This window comes from Falco naumanni, chromosome 13, assembly GCF_017639655.2.
Source record: "Falco naumanni isolate bFalNau1 chromosome 13, bFalNau1.pat, whole genome shotgun sequence".
In the NCBI taxonomy this organism is placed as follows: Eukaryota; Metazoa; Chordata; class Aves; order Falconiformes; family Falconidae; genus Falco; species Falco naumanni.
The window spans coordinates 12,172,156-12,192,507 of NC_054066.1; the positions used below are offsets into that span (position 1 = coordinate 12,172,156).

The 20,352-nt window shown below is 43.9% G+C and overlaps 1 protein-coding gene across 3 annotated transcripts in view; it reads right to left on the minus strand.

Moving 5' to 3' along the window:
- Window positions 1-16,217: 16,217 nt before the first annotated feature.
- The window catches only part of PID1 (phosphotyrosine interaction domain containing 1), a 91,200-nt gene continuing 87,065 nt past the window's right edge, over window positions 16,218-20,352 (minus strand). For all 3 annotated transcript variants that reach the window (XM_040613706.1, XM_040613708.1, XM_040613707.1), the window contains exon 3: window positions 16,218-18,202. In XM_040613706.1, the coding sequence (XP_040469640.1) occupies window positions 17,726-18,202 (477 nt within the window). In that variant the 3' untranslated portion in view covers window positions 16,218-17,725. The remainder of the gene's footprint in view (window positions 18,203-20,352) is intronic.

Consider the following 20,352-nt stretch of genomic DNA (forward strand, 5'->3'; position numbering starts at 1 on the left):
CGACCCGCTTCCAGCGACTGAGACGCCCTGGGAAGCCAGCCAGTGGCTGTGACTTCTGGTCCTACACAGCCCTGCCCTGGCCACTCACCCGCTCTGAGACAGGGGGACACCTGCTGGGAGGATGGGTGGGCGGGAGGCCGGTGGCACTGCGCGACACAGCGGGGACACGGTCAGAGCCGCTTGCTCCTCTTCAGCCGCAAAGGAAGCCGGACTCAGCCTCTGGTTTGGTCAGCTGTGATCAACACATCATGTGTTTACATACACCTGGCTCTGCAAGCGCCTGCCTGCCCCCAGCCCCCGCTCGGCAGCAGGGCTGTCGGACAGCCGGGTGCCAGGGAAGCCCGCCTGCAGGCAGCCACGCTGGCGCTGGGGCCGAGGGGCAGCACCGGTGCCACCGCAGTGGCTGCCCGTGGGCTCAGGAGCAAGCAGAGAGGCTCCGAGCACCTGGGGAGAGCAACGCGGGGGGCTGCCAAAGGGGACCGGGGGGCTGCACCCTTCACAGGCCTCCTGCCCCATCATGGAGGATGATACTCTGACACCTGCGACTCGGGAAGGCAACATACTCCGAAGGCAAAACATTTGTGACGGAAATGCCGCTGGCAGCTCCTCGTAACCCCTGCAAGCTGTGCAGCTATGGGCAGCACTGGCCTGGGCAGGGGGGAGCAGCGGGGGGATCCAGCCCCCGCAGCCGCGGCTCCACGCGAATGGCAGCGAGTGCAGGCAGCCATGGCGGCCGGCCGGGACACAGCCCAGCGCTCCACCGCCGCAGGCCGGGAGAGTACATGTCCCGCTGCCACTGGTATCTATTCCAGGATGGCAAAAGGTACAAATTTGTTTCAGTAACAGCGATCTTGGCAGGAGAGAGAGGGGGCTCCAGCATGCTTTTTTATATATACATATTTTGGACTCCCACCGAGAGTTATTAGTTATTAAAAAGCAATCAAATGAGGCTGGCTTTGGAGTACATTTGTTAGCCATATGATATCAATTAAGCCCTGGTCTCCTGACTGCAAGGAACTGACATTACCTCATACACAAGCAGAGTTAAATTCCTTCTCTCCTTCTGCCCCTCTTTGAAGTTGGTAATGCCAAATATCTCCCACATTCCCAGGGAAACGCTGCAGTTATCCTGAATATGTGGATGCCTTCAATTTGTAATTAATAGAGCTACATCTCAAATGCTTTTGCTGGAGTACGCAGCAGTGCTGAAGGATTGGCTTGGCCGTACAGTGCTAAAAAGTGTGGTTAGCAGTCGGTGCACCGAGTGAAGCGGGGCCAGCCAGCTGAGCAGCTGCCCACCGGGTCCCTGGGAGACACACAGGTGAGGAGTTATGCCGCTTGTTAATTACCACAGATAGCGAGGGTGTTCGTTGCTCACAATGGGTTGCCGCTAAGGGCAAACCTGCCTCCTCTCCATGCTTTGCAAAGCCTAACGCTGCCAGCACTCGCTCCCACGTTGTGGGCCGAGGCAGCCGCGCCGCTGTTAGCAGCATCATGTATGGAAGCTGACTGCAGAGCCGGAGGCCATAAACAGGACAGCGAGCAAGTAGAATGTAGCTGCAGCTTTTGCAACTATGAATAAAATTAATATAATCTACTAGCTCCTACAGAGCTATGAAGTGAGTTGGAAGTTTCCACCCTCTCACATTGGAGAGGAGTTTGTGTCTCCAACACCACACTTGACACCAACTGGAAACCCTAACAGAAGTGTTAAGACTTGTATTGATGATATGATGTTATATCAACAGATTTCTACATCTCTCAAATAAGCCTCATTTAGATTTCACTCCAGATCTATCTGTTTGCTTAACAGGCATGGCCTGGAAATGCTGCTGTGATACCGAGCATCAGGACATTGCCCTCTGGTACCTCTGTGGTTGTTAAAATGTCCTGTACGCACCCACTCCAGCAAAGTGATATCAGAATCTACACAGAATATTTTGTAGACAAAAGAACTGCTACAGTGAATGCTGTATTTCCTTTTCAAGGCAATCTTATCTCTTCGTGGCTTGTTTTTATCAAGCTTGCCCATTTTAATATCAATGATGCAATTTAAGACTAAAACAGGGAGAATACTTTTGTCAGCCAAGCTGGAAGAGGTTTTGTATCTGTAGTGCAAAATACATATATAGATATACACTCTACCAGAGTGAAATATAACAAACAATTGCTAAATTAATTGAAACTAATATATTCCAGATTAACAGTTCTCTTGCCAATTAGTGAAAAAATACCCATTATCAATTGCAATGAATGAAAATAGTTTTGTTACAGTTACGTCAAATATACAGATATTTTTATGAGTGAGAAAACTACCATAAAAAAAAACTTACTACAAAACATTCCAGTTCAAAACATGGGTATCCAAGGTTATGAACTGTGGGTTTAAGGGCAGACTTGTTAAAAGCAACAAAGCATTGTGCAACCTTTTTGTAGTTGTGTAAAGGAGCTGTACTCTACACATAAACCTGTGTACCTGGCATGACCTGTCACAAGATTTTATAAATATATATATATAAAAATATGTATTTTTATGTGTATTATGCATATTATTTATATAAAATTAATACTTGTTGGAAATTATTTAGCTTCTGCTCTACAGTTCAGTTGCAGCATCTTCCTGTTTCTATGACCCGAGATGATTTACTGCCAGGACAGTGCACTGTAGGGGAACACCTACAAAATTTTAGACAGATTCACCACACTCTAGACAAGAATTACCAATATGTCACATGTTCATTATTTCCATCAGCTAGGATAAGGGCTCAAGCATTGCATTTGAGGTTTGTTGTTGGTAAAAGGATTGTGTTTCACAGTCATAAACAAAGTAACTATTTGCAAATCCTACCTTTCCGAGGCCTGTTTTGAAGGGATTGTCACTTCCCCTTCAGGTCCAGTTCCAGGGCTGAGGTAATATTTATGGCTTTGATAAGGTTTCACGCAACTGGACAGAAGCTAAAGAGGAGACATTCCTGGCTGAAGGGATCCAGCTGTCAAAGAAAACACCGAGACCAGACAAACCAGGGATGCAGCTGTTTTTACCTTCTCCTGTAACACCTTGCACTTTAAAAAGCCTTTTCCATCATGACCCACAGGATGATGCTCATCTGCACCTTCGCCACAACATATTCTCAGAGGCAGGTCACAGAATCCTCAGAACTGGGCATAACCAAGGGTTCCATGATCTCAGCTGTAACTGCTGTTGCATCAAAAGCTGGCATCCCAGAGCACAGCAACGCAGAGGATGAAAGTTTCCCCATTTCCCACTGTCATAGAGATTTTAAGGAGGGGGTTTCTCTTGAACCTGAGAGGTGATGTTCAAACAAAATTTAGGTCAAGTGCCAGTAGTATCCATGGTGCCCAAGGGAGGAGGCAAAGGCACAGTCCCATCGCTGTGGGACCCACAGCGAACACCAACGGCCCTTGGCCACACTCCCATGACCCAAATAGAGAGCCCAGACCCGGCATGGGACAGCAAGCGTAGTGTACAGGAAAAGTGAGCTGTGCAATGAAAAGCAATCTGTTCTGGGGGAGTTGGTTTGTTTGATAGGAAAGGTCAGCTTAAGGGGGAGATAAAACAGAGAATATGAGAGGACAAGCAGTCGTAGAGGTTGCTGACACTTGTGTTTGAGCAAGGAAACTGAAGAAGCTCCACAATCCCAAATGCAGAAAACTTGAGTGAGAAAACCATGGAGGAGTCAACAGGCCAAGTAATGGTACCAACCGAAAGCAGCTTTCAGCAAAACCATGGACCTCTGCCCCAGCTCAACTCATTATTACATTATCTCAGTTTCTGGGTTTCCTCCCCCTGACATAAACTTATTCAAGCCAGGTCTACTTTTACGTTATATTTTTGGCTGGTATTCAGTTATCCTCACCATCAGTCTGGTCTCTTTCCCAGCCACATCTTGACTCCCTCATTTGTTACCTGCCCTCAGCTGTTACAAATAGCAGCGGGGCTTACAGAGACAGCAGGAGCCCCCATGCAAAGCCCTCTGGCATTCCTTGAGTGCTTAATACCATGCACTCACCAAACAGATGTGCGTAATCAGCGTGTCTGCCACTCACTGGCAAAATAAAGCTGAGTTAAAGTTGTACAAATAGCCTTATATCTGACATTTCTGAACTTTAGAGTGCTTGACTTTCTCAAGTCAATGTAAAAAAATCTTGAAGGACAAGAATATTTGTCACCAAGGGGAGGGTGTTAGGAAGAATCCTCAGTCAGCCTCAGGAAGCAGCATTGCCCCAAAACACACTGCCCTCCAGTCTCCAGGTCCTTGTGGCCATATTTCTGCTACTGATGCTCACTGAGCATGAGAAACTGCTAACAAACCACCAGGTTTTCAAATGCTCTGGGTGATTTAAAATTTCTCCACTGGTGCAAGTCAACAGCAGTCTCCCCAGTACCAAGGCAGAGGATCTGCCTGGAGTGGAAGCACCACTCTAAGAGAAATGTCGAGACTTTTACTGCAACACAGATTGAGTGGTTGGTCCCTATTACAAACTTGGAGACCTATAGGAAGGAAATGAAATTCAGCCACGACATGCTAAGTTTTCAGACTGGGGCATACACAAGCACAAGAGCACGTATTCAGTTGCATAAATAATGGAAGAACAGGAAAGAATGGGGTGATTCTGCCCATTAACACTGCATCAGAGTGGAGAATTGTGCACAGGGGAGCAAACAGATTTTAAACAGTTTTAAAGATTTACTACTGACTTCTTTAAAAGTTGCACAGCATGTGCATAACCTATTAGCTCATTGCCATGCTACCGTTGCATTCAATAGCTTAATAGGGTTCACATACAAATTAGGACTTTCCACAGAAAACGAGAACATCAGATGGTCCTGAATGAGATAAATTGGTTTAAAAAGATGTAAACACTCATATTTCAGGTCAGACTCATGAGACTGGAGAAAAAAATCCTCCAATGGGCAGGTATAGGATTACAAGACCATCACTTGTAGCCTGGAGCACAAGCCACTTTCAAAGACCTGATGACACACAAAACAGAACACTGCTCTGCCTGGTGTGGTAATTCCCGGTTACTGGAGACTCATATTACATTTTACCATGTCTTCTTACATTTACATCTGAGAAAAATAGTATTTGCTATCCTTGAAGTGCACACAAGAATTTTTGGCTGCTAACCCATCTAAATGTGAAATTGCACAGCTTGCCTTGGGTTTTCTCCTGGAATTATCCTGCCTGTTCCCGGCGCCTCTGAGCTGCTTCCAGACGAGTACTCCTGATTCCGTGGAGCTGATGGTGAAGCACAGCACACAGTCTTGAAGCTGTGGTTAACCAATAAACAATTCAGCAAATTGCTACCACTGTCTCAATACTTCTAAAGGCATTAATCTGCACCCCAACATTATTGGTATTACCTTCCCTGATAACAGCCAAAATCCAGTGCCTTGAAGCCCACCTATTCACATGCTTTCAGTAGGGCCCATGGGCTCTCAACCTAAGCACTGAAAATCAGAGGTGGGACTAACCTCGTTAAACCTTTCTTTTGACCTCCTTAACAACTACTTTTTATACTTTTTATTTTTAGCCTTTGATACTGGCACTGCCACCAGCCCATCCGAAGATATTCTGAGAAGGAAGCAGGGATGGAGGGCTCCAAGGAGCCTTTAACCCTGTCCCTCTGCAGCCCCACTGGTCCATTTGACCACAAACTCAGCGAGGGCTCACCACTCCGTCATCTCCTCTTTGTCACCGATGGCATCCAGCCTGCCCTCGGCAAGCCAGCACAGCAGTGGCAGTGGCAGGAAGGATGGCTCACTGCTGGCCATCCCAAGAACAGGAGCATTGGCGGAACGAGGGCAGGAGCCAGTTCAGCACTGCTGTGCCTTTGGCTGTTGCAAATGCTTCTGGAACATGCCTGGACAACAGGTCCCCCAGGAAGCACCAAGTAAGATCAAGGTGGGATGAGGAGAGCGGGGAGGGAAAGTAATACCTACTTTCCGGATGTTAAAAAAAAAAAAATCACAACATTGGCAAGGACAAATACTTGATCGGAGGTTTGCAAGAGAGCAAATTATATTTGCACAAAGCTTGCCCTTTTGCCCCACTGGATCCCACCCAACACCAGCTGAAATCATTTGCCAGTGGCTTGCACTTGGGCTTTCATGTAAGTCAACACTTTACACAAAAACTCACAGTGCAAAATTACCCAATAGATCTATTTGTAATAAGTGCCTTTCTATAAAAAGCTAAGCAAATAAGCCCTTATATTTTTAGGAGTATTTTAAATGTTTACTATAAAATTCTATTATGTATTAAACTTAATTACCCAAATTAAATTCTCAATTATTGTACCTGTGTGTGCCATTTTATTTTTTGCTTCACTAATGCCAGATAGTATAGCTATTCATTTTAATTTTGAAATTTTGATTGCATTTATTCAGTTACTTCGTGTTGGTGGTGAACTATTGATAGAACCTGGTTAAGCTTTACTCTCACTGACAGAGGCCGCATGGGCTATGTACTGCCGGTTGTGGCTGGCAACACGCACTGGGACTGTTTTTGAAGAAAGGCTGCAGTGATCAAACAAATGGGACTGAAAAGTAGTGTCTGCTAGGATCTAATGATGAATCAAAAGCAGATTTCCATTTCAGAGCCAAATCTTTCTTGAAACCAGGTTTTCAGAGATGAAAACATTACATCACCTTCTGGGGAAAGGGAAAGGATACAATCAGAAATTTTAAGGCAAATAAGCCTTATAGTTTGCCAAGCATATGGCAGCTGATGATTACTTTTATTTATGCATTTATGGAACATCTTTTACATTTTTATATCAAGCATAATAACATCCTCCCCCATGCCCTGAGCCTCCAATATATTAAACTACTGAAACAGAAAGTTACATTGTTATTTTGTTTTGAAAACTGAGTTACCTGTTCCTCTAAACATTCTAACAGGCATGTATTTTCTGGTAAGCTTAATGATGAGCTCTGCTAGCCATACAAATAATATGAGCATAATTCACTGCAAAGAGACCACTTCATTTACTCTTTGTAGTAGCTGAAAAATCCAGGCATGAAATCATGTTTTCCAGCTATGCTTTTTTGTTATATTTATGGTCTCTTTGGTAAAATCAAAGGAATGCACTTCTGTGTAAGGGGCATAGTTTGAATGGCACAGTAACCATCATGCCATAAAATTTTGAGCTGGGCTGCTTGATTACAAAAGCATGTCCTCACTCCAGCCTTAGCACAATGCAGCTGCTTAAATCACTGGGAGTGTAAAATTGGAGTCACTTGAGAACTAAAATTGCACGTAATGGCAAAATGGTAGACGGTATTAAGCCTGGGCTGCCAATTTCAGAGCAATTTCTAGAAGTCTGAGAGCTTATTGATAAAATTATGGGATGTAGAACACACAGCACTCATTAAACTCATTTTCTTTTGCTTGCATCATGAGATTTTTTTATCTTGGCACTTTTCTGTGGGACTCCTTGCATTTAGAAACAGGTACCAACAAAAGCGCATGGGTGAACAAGATTTTGAGGAATGCAGCCTTTAACTTCTGCTGGTCTTCTCCTGAGATCCACTCTCTGGTACCACATGTTCATTTATTACTGTGTTAGACAAAACCTTGCATTCTGTACTTGCTTAAAAATGTTCATGATGTGACAACCCCATATAAATTTTCAAGTAGGTAACGACACGCTAACGCAATGACCACCCTCCTTTTCCTTTTAGATGACGTGCTGCAGTATGGCATCCCAGAAACCATCCGTCAGGTAAGGGCCTGGGGCTTACAACATCTGGTACCTCATGCTGACACAGGGCAGCAACATACGGAGGTTGAGCACTGCTGTGACCGCCAGGTTCTGTGCAGTAGGCACCAAGGTAAGGTTTTTTCCACAAGTCCCCCACCTGTTTTTTATGCTTACGCTTATCCATACCGTGTCTCAGTTTTGGCAGTGGAGCCACCTCTGATCGCATCATTTCTGGCAGGTGGATGGGGAGCTGGCCTTCCCCCACCATGTCGCTCTCCCCTGGGAGCATGCAGCAGAAAGACCTGACAAGGTGACGGTTCATCACACACTAAAACCCATGATAATTGCATTGTTATAATAAACTACAGGGGCTTTTGTCTTGTATTTCTCATTCTCCTCCACAGAAGCACACAGACCATGTAAGCTGTCAAGGATGCCAAGGATGACAGATATTGCGGCTCAATAAAACTCAGTAAAAGCAGGTTTAATAACACGATTTTGCTGCTCTTCTGAACTACAAATACTAAATAGCCCTAAATCTTTTTCTCAAGGTAATTCCCAGATTTTCAAAAGACAGCTAAGACGAGACCCCTCCACCCAAATATTACCTGCTGAAAACACACTCAATACATTTGAGTTTTATCAGACATATATCAGAAAAATGCTGTGGCTATTAGTACAGAGCTAATGTCTAACCAGTGCCTCCTCAGGGTGACAGCTCAGAGACCAGGTCTCCTGTCAAAGCATCAGTTACCTCCCATGCAGGGAGGTTTCTGCAGGGTAAAAGCCAGTGCAGAATCTGTCCTCCATCGCTCCTCATAACAACTCACATGGTTTCCACAGAGAGGCAGTTTAAGGACTACCAGACACCATTACAAGTCTGCTTCTCCTGTTTTTCCTGTACTATTTAACCCTAATCCCTGTTGCCAACAAAATATCAGCAAATTCAATAGCTTCCAAAATCCTGTGATAACCATGTGACACCTGCAACAATACAAGGACAAGGAACAGAGCTTGCAGAGTGGTCCTCCTTCCTTACAACCTCAAAACTGTTTAATTAGGAAATGAGTGGAAAGCCACTGCAGAACCAAAGCATCACGGGGAAATAAGGATACTACACTCTTTCCTTTTCAGCGGTTAAATGACCGTAGATTTTTTTCCACATTTGCAGCTATTGTTTCTCTCATTTTTATTAACTCTTGGTGTACATCAGATCAGACCATTCTGATTTCCACCTGCATGAAAGTTACATACATCTTGCATGATCTGACATCACTTAACCTACAAGATTAGAGTTAATTCTGTTTTACTTAATTAACTCTGCTGGACTGATCACACTTACTTCTCTCTCCAGCTAAGATGCATGCAGCTGCTCATCTAAAGCATACAAATTATCTCATAGCCTAGTTATGCTGCTGACACGAGGTCATGAAAAATGTGCCAACAACACAGAATCCCCAGTGCTCCAGCAGACAACAACGAACCTCATATTTCACTATAACTTGGCAATTAAGTCGGAAGAAATACCTCGGGAGAGGAGCTATTCTCCAGGATTTCAAGCAGAACAAACCGCTGCTGATGAATTAGCTGAGACCCACTGCGGCGCACAGGCAAAACGTGAACCACGCTGAAACTCTTTGTTATTAATGCTTCTCATGGCATAAATCAGGATTTCTGTAAGTAAGGCACAGGGAATGCAGTGACCTGCTGCATGAGACCATGCTGCCTTAGGAAAGCTCGGCACAATTCAGCGTCGCTTCAGCCTGCAAACCAATGCAGCGCTACCAGCCCACCGGTCAGTCCGGCCCGTGGCTCCGCCGAGCTGCAGGAGCTCCCCACAGGAGCACCCCACAGGAGCACCCCACAGGAGCAGCGTGCCCACCAGTGGCTGCTGTCCCAGAGACGTGTGTGTCAGATGGGACCACCAGTCCTGTCCCATGCCACCACCCTGACATCAAGATTTCAGTGACCCGAGGCTGTATGGACGGGGTTCCCCTACTGCGTGCACACCAGCAGAGACCTGTAACAAGTCAATTAGCAAGCACTGGGCAAGTAGCGTCGGTCATCCTTCTGCAGAGTGCAGGAAGGAGACTGTGGCCTTTCCCACTCTGCTCAGCACACACTAACTGGTAGGAAAAGATGTATTTTTCTGACAGGTCACACACATTTAATCAGAGCATGCTACCTGCAGAAGACACTGCGAAGGCCCAGGGAGCAGAGCAGGGTTCATTGGAAGTGACAGTGACCTCCCAGGGACACGGAGGCCAGGCATGGCAGGATGGCCGAGCAGGGATTACGCAGCACCTCCCACAGCAGACCTGGCTCCAGCTCATCCTGGGCCATTCCTTCCCTACCGAATAGCAAAGACTATTAGAAACAGGGAGATCCAAACACCTTTTCTTTGCGTGGCCAGAGTTGACTTGAACAAACACAAAGAAATCCACCTGGAAACCTCAGAGATGATCAGTCCGCAACCCGTTTAGGAGAGCCTGGGTAGATGTGAAGCACAGTCTATTAGTCAAGCTCCATTTCATATTTCACCTGTTTCTGCACTGGGATAGGCCTGACATCTTTTATGGATATAAAAATATCCCACAGTTGACTATATCATCATTTAACTTTGTTTTTCCTTTCTAGAGGAGTTTCCTTTGAAGTTCCTCTGTGTATTTCATTATTGTCTTGGGATCTGGAAAAGCTGTTGTTACTTGAAACCACCAGATCTGGTATCCATTAAAGATGAGACCGAGCCAGGGAGCACCGGCATGGTACTGAGCACTCCGCCACAACAATTTAACCCAACTGTGCAAGAAGACCTTGATTAAATATATACTCAATAATATGTCTAAAACTATTCCTGCTATCTCTAAATGAGAGGTAACTAATTTGAGATAGCAGTAACTTACTTTTTCACATGCACACGGCCCTTATCAACTTTGAAAAATTACTTGCTTTCCAAGAATGAAATCCACTCCCATCCGTTGTTCCAGAAAATCTATAGGGCCCACAGAAAAACATACCAGCCACATTATGCATTATTCATAGGATTATAATGTTTCCTCTCTTTCCAAGAGCGCTACAATTTACAGGAAAATAACAGAGAATGTAATGCACAGCACAAATCAAAGCACAACAGATAACATTTACTAGTGCTATCTTCCTGCTCTGAGGGTAGAAGCTGAGAAAGGACAGCGATGCTCCAGTCCATGCAGTAATGGCCCCCTGCCTGTGAAAGGGATGCGTGGACGCTGTACCACACGACATGCAGAGTAACTAAACTGCACTCCTCTGCCACCGGAGCTGGGCTGCTTCTAAGGGCACGTTTTCAATAGATGCTTTCACCTTGCCAATGTACGTGCACAAACAAGTAGTGGGTGAGCAGTTTTCTCCTGATGAGAAAACATTAACAGCCTTTTCAGATACACCTTCCACCTCAGACATTAAAGAAAAAAGAACAAACACCGTCCAGACATGCCTTCCCATCTTTCTAGCAATAATTGGAAATCATGCCTCCTGCCGACACAACCTAGAATATTCCTGTGCCAGAATATTCCTGTGCTAGAATATTCCTGTGCCAGGCTCGGGCTTCGCCTCCTTAGGCTGCTAGCACAGCCTTAGGATTATCTTCACATAAGGACCTGCTCAGTAGATGTAGAGATTGTTAGTCCAAGTATCCTTGATGCTTCCTTAGCTGTACATTAGAAACTTATTTTCTCATTTCCAGTTTTGCTGAAGAGTTCGCAGCAACCTGTATCTCTTGCTGAGATACAAGACTTGAAGCTCCTCTCCCTTTCAGTGGGGTAAATCAGGTATGTAACTTTTTGAATTCATTCAACCAGCCACTGGAAAATGAGAATGAGTGGAGACAGTGCCACCTGAGGAGCCCACCAAGCACCCTGTGACAGGCACATCCCACCAGAACACAGCCACTCGCTGCTGCTGCGCACCCCACGAAGCCCCGGCACTGGGCAGGTGTCCAGCCTGCACAAACCCAACTACCTCCAGGCACCATCCCCAGCCCCGTCGCTGCCATGGAAGCTGAGCACATCACATTTATTCATTCCAGTGAAGACTTTTCTATCACTCGGCTGTGCTAGGGATCTCTGCTGAACCGATCACAGAAAGCTTTCCAGCAGCTTATGCTCACTCCTCAGTCTTCACTGAACCGTTTGCTTTGGAGAAGCCCTTCAAAGAATGATGGACTACCCAGGTTTTCACATACCCAGCTCAGGCTCAGACAGCAAAAATCTCAGCTGGCCACCTCCATTATCCCGTAGACACACACTTCCCTGCTGGGGCCCTGCCGTGCCCTTCCAGCCCCCGCACAGATTTAGCAGCCCACGACTTTAATCCATTCACAGCACATGGTCAGCACATGCACCATGTCTGTGCTTCCAGCATGTTTCAAAACCCTTTTCAGGGAAGGCACTGCAGAAGACAAGATAACATCTCTCCAAACATACAATGGTTTTCAAGAAATCGTTGTCTCTGCTTTAACAGCCCTGATCAAAACCAATTACAATCCCAAGTGAAGAAACTGTCATAGCACTTACGATGAATTACTGCCACACAAGAGAGGTCTTCCCAAGCTTCAAGCTTAGCCTGTGCAATGTAGCTATAAAAATTCCAACCAACAGCCTGACACACTTTCTCACAGCCTCCTGCAGCCCCCCAGCGACTCCCCTGCCCCAGCCCAGGCTCCTGCAAGCACCATGCCCCTGGCACAGCCCCCCTGCAGCCACGGGGGCACCAGCTGACCCCTGGCTTTCCCCAGCCTGGCTCTGGGGCAGTGCAGAAGTCATGTCATGGAGATAAATAAGCCTTGGGGCAATTGCACAATGAAAGGCAAGAAGCATTTTAATGGACTTTTAACAAAACACCCTGTATCTGTTTAAAATTACCTTATAAAATAGGTGTAATGACCGTCTCTATTTTCACAAAAGGAGATATTCTCTTCCCGTAAATGGCTGGCAGACTGAACACTCTCGTCTATAGGATAACAACCACATATTTAAGCTATCACTTCCCAATTATACACAACTTAATAACTCACTGCCACAGGGAAAAACAAGCCCAGTTATACATCATTGTTACAGGAGCTAAATGGACATAGAGCAGGCCAGCTCTGGTGGTAAATGGTAAATAATGCATATAGTATATAAAACTTTGCAAGTAGATAGACAAGTTAATTTGCTTCCCACTAAAGCAAAATGACTTTTAAGAAGTAAACCATTTATCTCAACACTAACATGCAAGATTGCCTTCACACATACATCTACAATTGCATATATCCATCACACAGAAAATATTTATTGACAAGCATCATGTTTCAAGATGTGTCTATGTACATGTGTATGTATATATATGCATACATATTTCTACACAGATAATCTTCCAATTTAAATAAAATTCACTGTGAATACATGGATGTTGAAGTCTCAAAGCTTCCAAGAATAACATATATACGTAAAGTTTCCTAAGAGACTGATATAGGGTTGCCTCTGTGTCAAAGGCACACACAAATCACATGGCATTTATTTGCACATCTTAGGAAAATTAAATGCAATTCATTGGCAATATCCAAATGCTTTTCCATGTAAAAATGAGGCCGCTCACTACTAGAAAGTTAGGTTGTAGAACCAGCTGCAGATGGTTGGGGTTTTTTGTTTGGTTGTGGTTTGGGTGACTTTTACAAATAAAACAAAACATTACACTGTTCTTCGGGGCCTTTATGTTTAAAACATGAAAGAAATGACTCTCTGCTTTTCTCCATTTCCACAGGCAAAAACCCCCATACACATCTAAGTAATTCTCAAGCAACATGTGCTTGCTAGTGCAGCATGTTGCTCTCCCCATAGCACAACTGCTCCTGAGCTGCAATCATTCACTCACAGCTCCACTGAAGACTTGGTGGAATGGAAGATATTTAGACTTTAGGCCTTGAAAACTGAACAAACTTACTCCACATAGAATAACGGTTACTTTCTTTTTTTCTTAAGGTAGTTAGAAAAACTTGTAAAATTCACCTTGACAAAACATCAGTGATGTTGCATATTGATGTTGAGGTGGAATGACCTAAACGTTCTCCACTTTTTCTGCAGTTCTAGTAACACGAACATTCAACCCTTTTCTACTCTCCCTACACACAGAAGAGGGAAAGAAATCCCTCATGTGTTTTTCTGGCTGATGCCAAAGGAACTCGTCAACCCACAGCGGGATGCAGTGAGATCCAGAACTGGGCTCTTTGTAGTTGAAAAGGAAAGCCTTTAGCCAACTGGAAGTGACTTCTGATGGAAACGTTATGATTTTCCTTTTCCAACAAATTAATTGAAGGAAACGTTTTAACTTGATGTTTCATTCTGGTATCTATTGGCAACTGATAATCAGTGATAACTGATACACTTGCAGCTTTGGAGTAAAAGCTTTTCTCCTTCATGCAAATGGCATCACACATTTGGTATTGATAACGCAAAGGGATATGGCCTGAATCCCAAACTATCTAAGGATCCAAACTCATGATACTGGTTATTTTTCAAGTCTCATGTTTTCTAACACAGACTGCAGTTCACATTCCCTCATATTCCCTTGCATGTTTGAACACTTAGAAAATCGCTGGTTTGTGTTTCAAAGGGTCTGAGTTTCTAATCACAAGGTCTAGAATCTTCTCCTTTTTATTTTTATCATTCAAAGTTCTCATGTACTCTACAGCCTCCAAATGCTGAGGAATTATCGCAGATGCCACGATACAAATTATCTTTGTGAGAACTCCCCAACCCATTGTAATTCGGTGCAAGGCCAGCAAGGGCTGCACATACAGCAGCCACCTCCCATAATGGTCCCTTTAGGGTCCTAAGCAGCACCCAGGAACAGAGTTCCAAATGCACATAGGCCACTACCAAACAGGCAAGCCCTGTGTTTCCAAAAGCACCTATTTCTGACACCAAGCCATGAAACAAGACAGTCCAAAACCACAACCGAGTACTCTGCATCCCCATCACTGAGCGAGTTCACCGTGGTGCTGCTAACATCAACACATGATGCCCTGACATGGAGCATCACCGTAGACAACGGTCTGCAGGTAACAACAGCTTAAAAATCACACTCCCAGGTAGCTGTGGGCTACAGCAGGGAGTAGCGCCATAGCCCAGGGCTCTTGCTGGCAGATGCTGCCAGTCACAGACATGACAAGGGGAACAGAGAGACACCACTTCAGGGTGTAAAAGTAAAAGCACATTGAAGCAACCTTTTCTACTTCTGTCGGTTTCAGTGTGTTAATTCCAAATAAAGCCAGCATGGTTTGCAGAAATTTAGACAGTCCTTAACAAATAAATAAATAGAGAAGAAGAAAAACCCCAGCAAGGGTATTCTTTGTATAACCCACGCCTGCAGGTGACTTAGAAAGATAGGATCTTTTCAGCAGATCCCAGCATGTCAGAGGAAAGACCATGATTAAAAGCAAAATAATGTTGACATTTCTGTCCAGATGTGCTCTGGCCTGGACCGCTTGGTGAAAAGGGCAGGCTGTGTCAGTCAGAAGGGTCACACTCACCCCCCCACTGCAAGAACACCCCACACCTCTAAGTATTTGCTCCAGAAGTGAAAATCCCAAACCCAAATCATCCGCCGTAGTCCTCCCTGCTGGTAGCTACCTTCTCCCCCTCCCACACTTGAGCAGCCCTAGGTTAAGGGCTGGGACTCACAAGGAAACCTCTCCGTGGTCAGCAGGGACATCTGGCTGAGAGGATGTAACAGGGGACTTCACACGCTGATTCACAGCAGCTTTGGTGGCAGAGCATCCAAACAAGTAAAGAAACTAACACATGATTACAGCTCTGAACAAAAAAAAAAAAAAAAAAGTTGAATGAAGTTTTGCCTAATTCTGCCTTTGGTCAAAAAGACAGGTACAGACATGGCAGGACTCAGACTTCTTTTTTTGTTGTTGTTGTGACCACCCTATAGCCCATACATGACCCTTTGCTTCCGAATGAGCACTGTGGGAAGAAAAAAATAAATCATTTTTAGAGCCATATTTGTAAAGAGTAGATTATCCAAAGATTCAGAAAGAAACTTTCTGGAAGCTGTCAGCCTGGTATTTTATTCCCCATGCCACCATCTAATATCATGCATGAGCCATTCTGCCACCTCCGTAAGCAGGGCAAGATACTGCTCTCACCCAGAATCGCTCATTTCAGCTGGCCAAGCGGGGGTGGGGGAGTATCTCTGCCACCTCCTGCAAAGCAGAAATTATAAATCATGTCCATACAGAGCAAAATTAAAAAAATAATCTCACAGTAATAATTTACCTAAATATTTAAAAGAAAATAATTTAAAAATGTTAGAGGTAGGACTCATGGAGACTGATGTAATACTAAATAGAAATGTTAACATTTTCATTCCACTAAATGAAATAAACACAGAACCCACAGACATAAAAAGACATGAAAAACCCACACAGTTTGCATTGGAAAGACAGCTTAAAACTCCCAAGCTTTAACTCAAAACATTATTTTTTTTTATTAAAGTATGAATGCATTTATGCTGGAGAATAGTTTACATACATTGTAATGCAACAAGCATATTTTCAAGAGGTGTGGGCCCTCCTCAATGTCTCCCATGCTCAATCTATACGCTTTAACACTGGACTCACACATACGCTCTCACATACAAACACAGACCCACAAAACACAGACACAGAGCTATCTGCTTTGATTAGCTTTCTTTTAAGGCTTCTGTAAGGTGCCCTAGTGCCCCTAACATTACCATAATTACAAACAAAATTGTACAAAGGAGCAGCATTACTTGCAAACTATCGATCTGCTCTCGGCTTTAAAAAACGTCAAGTGAAACAAGTTTTTCCTTTTATTTGAGTTTTATTAAACATCTGCATTTAAGAAAGGCATGACTCTGTATATCTGTGAACAAGGAAAGATATGGGAATCTTAACATGAGCTTCTCAACCAGAACAGATGTTCAAACCTGACTCCTAAGGGACTGTTTCCTTTGATCTTTTCAGTAATGCAGCCCTGGCTGTGTGACGAGGCACCACCAGCTCTATCCCACCAGGGCCACTCGGCCAGCAATGTGGAGACCGGTGACACGGAGTTGAGGCTACCATACTCATATCACTTCAGACCTGAGGTTGATGAGAAGTCACAGTTCGAATGCTGACAGACCCAAGTGTCCCTCAACTCTTACCAGTGGGCCCTCCTCCTGCAAAGTACATGAGGGTTGGAACACGCACAGGTAATGGTGCTGGCTCGCTGTACCCCTAGCCGTCACGGAGAATTTTTGCCCACCCCTTTTTGGTATCCTGCAGTATATAGTCTGAAACTGCAACTACTGGTGTTGGGTGAAAGACGTGGCAGCAGGTATATTAAGAAAATAAGTACAATGAATAAAATAAAGGATAGCATATGATATAATGTGTACATACAAGCATCTTCTTTCATTTTTTTATTTGTGAAATGTGAATTAACTGCAGAATGCCAGGCCATTAGTCTAAAAGGCTATGTATGGATGTCTTAGCCTACGTACGGTCAAAGGTTTTTTGTGATGCATCACAGAGAAAGATTCTTCGGGAACCATTAGGGCTTTCCAGGTTTACTTGCTCTTGTGCATCAGCATCAGCCCCCAGCTAGGAACTCCGCAGAAGCAACTAATAAAATTGCCTGACCAGTCTTGTAAGACAAACAGGAATGAGTCTACTTCATTGGTATGCACCTGAACTACAGAGATGAGAAAGGGACAGGGATGGGTGGGTGAGAGAGTTGGGGGAGGGAGCTTTTTTCCTCACTTTTACAACAGCAGCAGATTTCAATGTAACGTAATTACTTTAATGATGCATATCTGTAGGTACTGAATTGCTCTTTTGATTTAAAAAGCTGGTCAGACAAGTGTTTGGCAGTCCTTTCATTCCCCAGTTTCAATTGTTGTATTCATCTATCAGGTCTCATTCCCTAGGCCATTTCTGCCTCTGCTGAACCACGAATGAGTTCAGTCAGCCATCATCAGATTCAAATTCATGAGACACTTCCTCTGATGAGCTGTTCCTGTGGATCCGGCCATCGCTTTTCATGCTGTGAAAAGTCTTCTTAAAGGCCTCCATCATGGCATGGGCCAGCTTCTTGGCCTCCAGCTTGCTCTCACACTCTACAGCATGGCAGTCCATCTGGTAGGACAAATCATCGTTGATCTCCCGATAGACCCAAGCAAAGATGTTTGGGCTGACGTTGTGGTCAGCAGTGCAGTAGGCTATACGTGCTACCTGAAAGGTATCCATGTGGACTGTTGCCTCACCTTTGAGGTCCAGATGATGCAGCCAGACTTGGAAAGGGCGAATTTCCAGAAGGGCATTAGCTGGGTAAATATCCTCCCTGGCGAGCGTGTGCTTCTTCCATAATTCAATGACTGGTTTCTCCGTGCAGCCTGACAAAAATTGCATCCCTGTTGTGGAAACCTTACCCAAATACGTAACCTGCAAAGAAGAGCAAAGATAGGTGAAGCACAGGTGGCCGACTCCGGTGTTGCTTTCTGCCATTCCAGGGAACTTTCCTTTATTCAGAAAATAAAAGCATCCCCACATACAAACTCCCCAATTTCCCCATCATTTCCAGTAAAACAGTTTTCAAACTGCTTTCCAGATATTTGCTTTCTCAGATGCTGACTTCAGCATTCAAACCCAGATGTTAAAATTGTTCAGTCTCTGAGTGTCAAGGGATTCACCCTCTCCAGGTCCCCTGGAAAGCCCAGCTCTAGAGCCCGTGACTGTACCCCTAAGCTTACGCCAGCAAGTCTAAGTGTCAGCGGAGCAGGCCCCAGGCAGCTGTAACGCTAACCATTTTTTTTCCTTCTACTTTATTCAGATGATATATTTGTATCGTATTTCAAACATTAATATTAGGATGACTGAGACATTCTCAGTTTGATAATGCAAAGCTGCAGGTGGTCAGAAAAGCATGATCATGGCAGAGAATTTTAAAGCTTTTGAATGTTTTTTTCCAAAATGATCCTGTTTTTCCACCACTTCTGCTGTTTCTACTTAAGTATTAAGCCAGGAATAGCTCAAAGCTGTTCAGAACTCTATCTTTGAGCAGGGCTGAGACATTTATGACATCAATTTAAGGAAATATGCTGTTAAAAAAGTCTAGTGCTAAATCTACCTTAGTTTAATCACATCATCTCTGTGCTTTTCTGTCTAGCTCTTTTGAGTAAATATCATGTTATCCAATCTGCACAGGAAAGCAGGGTGGTTTTAGTGCCCTTATTGTATTTTGTTGACCAAAAATCAAATTTACTGAAGGTCCGTACCAAAACACTCTATTAAGCCTTTGCAGAAACATTCCCCTAAATCTGTGCAGCTGCTCAAGAGGCTTTCTTCCACTTACAGCTGAATGGAAGATTATTTTATCTGGGAAAAGGGATTTTCTCTAGAAAAAGACAGATCAATGCCACATAAATACAATTATGCGGATTATTCTATTTATTGCTGTTGTCAGAACAGTGCACTTAACAACAACTATATGAAAGCAAAATTGCCTCTAATTTGTCTCTTGCAGCAGTAACTGCTTAAGACAGAATTTTGTGCCTTTTGGTCGATGTCTTATAACCTCATGTGCATTTTACTCCAGGCATTTGGAGAAAAAAATGTAATCACATTCACTTTCCAAACTAATTTCTTCACAATTCTGTATTAAACACAGAGTATCAGCTATTTTTGTTTTGTATATGCTTTAAGAAATGCAAATAAAAATTATGGGATTTTCACATTTAAACACAGCAAAAAAATCATACCCACAAGGAATACAGGATTTGTATTCCATGCAAACACAATTTTCCACAAGAAAAATATTTTGCTGCAAGCTTCATAGGTTTTGTTAAACTCAGAGACCTAAATTAAGCCGTAATTAAGGAAAAAGCTTACAAAACATTATTGGAAGTCTGTGTGGCTTAATCACGCCTGCCAAAAAAGCAATTTCATAGCACTGACATTTCAAAATGGGAAGTCTTATTCTTTGCCTATAAATATTCATGCTTTGCACTGGGAGTATGTTAAATCTTATAAAGCTTTCTATTTTTTGGAACAGTGGGACACACAACAGCTAGAACAGTTAACAAGGCAAGACCTACCAGTGTTTTGCTTTATTTTATTTTAGTAGTGATGAGAGTTGAGTTCCCAAAAGTACTGTAGAATAACCTAAAAGAAAACCTCAGAGCTCACAGCGCCAACTAAATGCATACAAACAGCACATGCAAGACCAACAAGGAATGTGTCTGCAACATACTGTGGGGTATTTCAACATATACCCACAGTCATACTGCTTTGAAAAGATCAAGATCAGTGTGCAAAATTGCACATTCAATATATTCTCTGAAGGTTTGCTCAGCACCATTTCATATTCACAAGCCAGCTAACAAAAGACCAACACACGCTGTAAATAAATTGAGCATTTGGGGTTAGATTCAAAGCCCATCACAGTAACAGAAGTCCTTCGCTGACTTCAAAAGAGATTTGTACAAAGCCTTTAAACCCTGAGGAACAGAGAACTAGCCTCTTGCTCACGCTCTTTGTCACCGCCCAAATACAGTTTTGAATTCCCAGCCGCAGCAAAGATGCTGCCACCACTG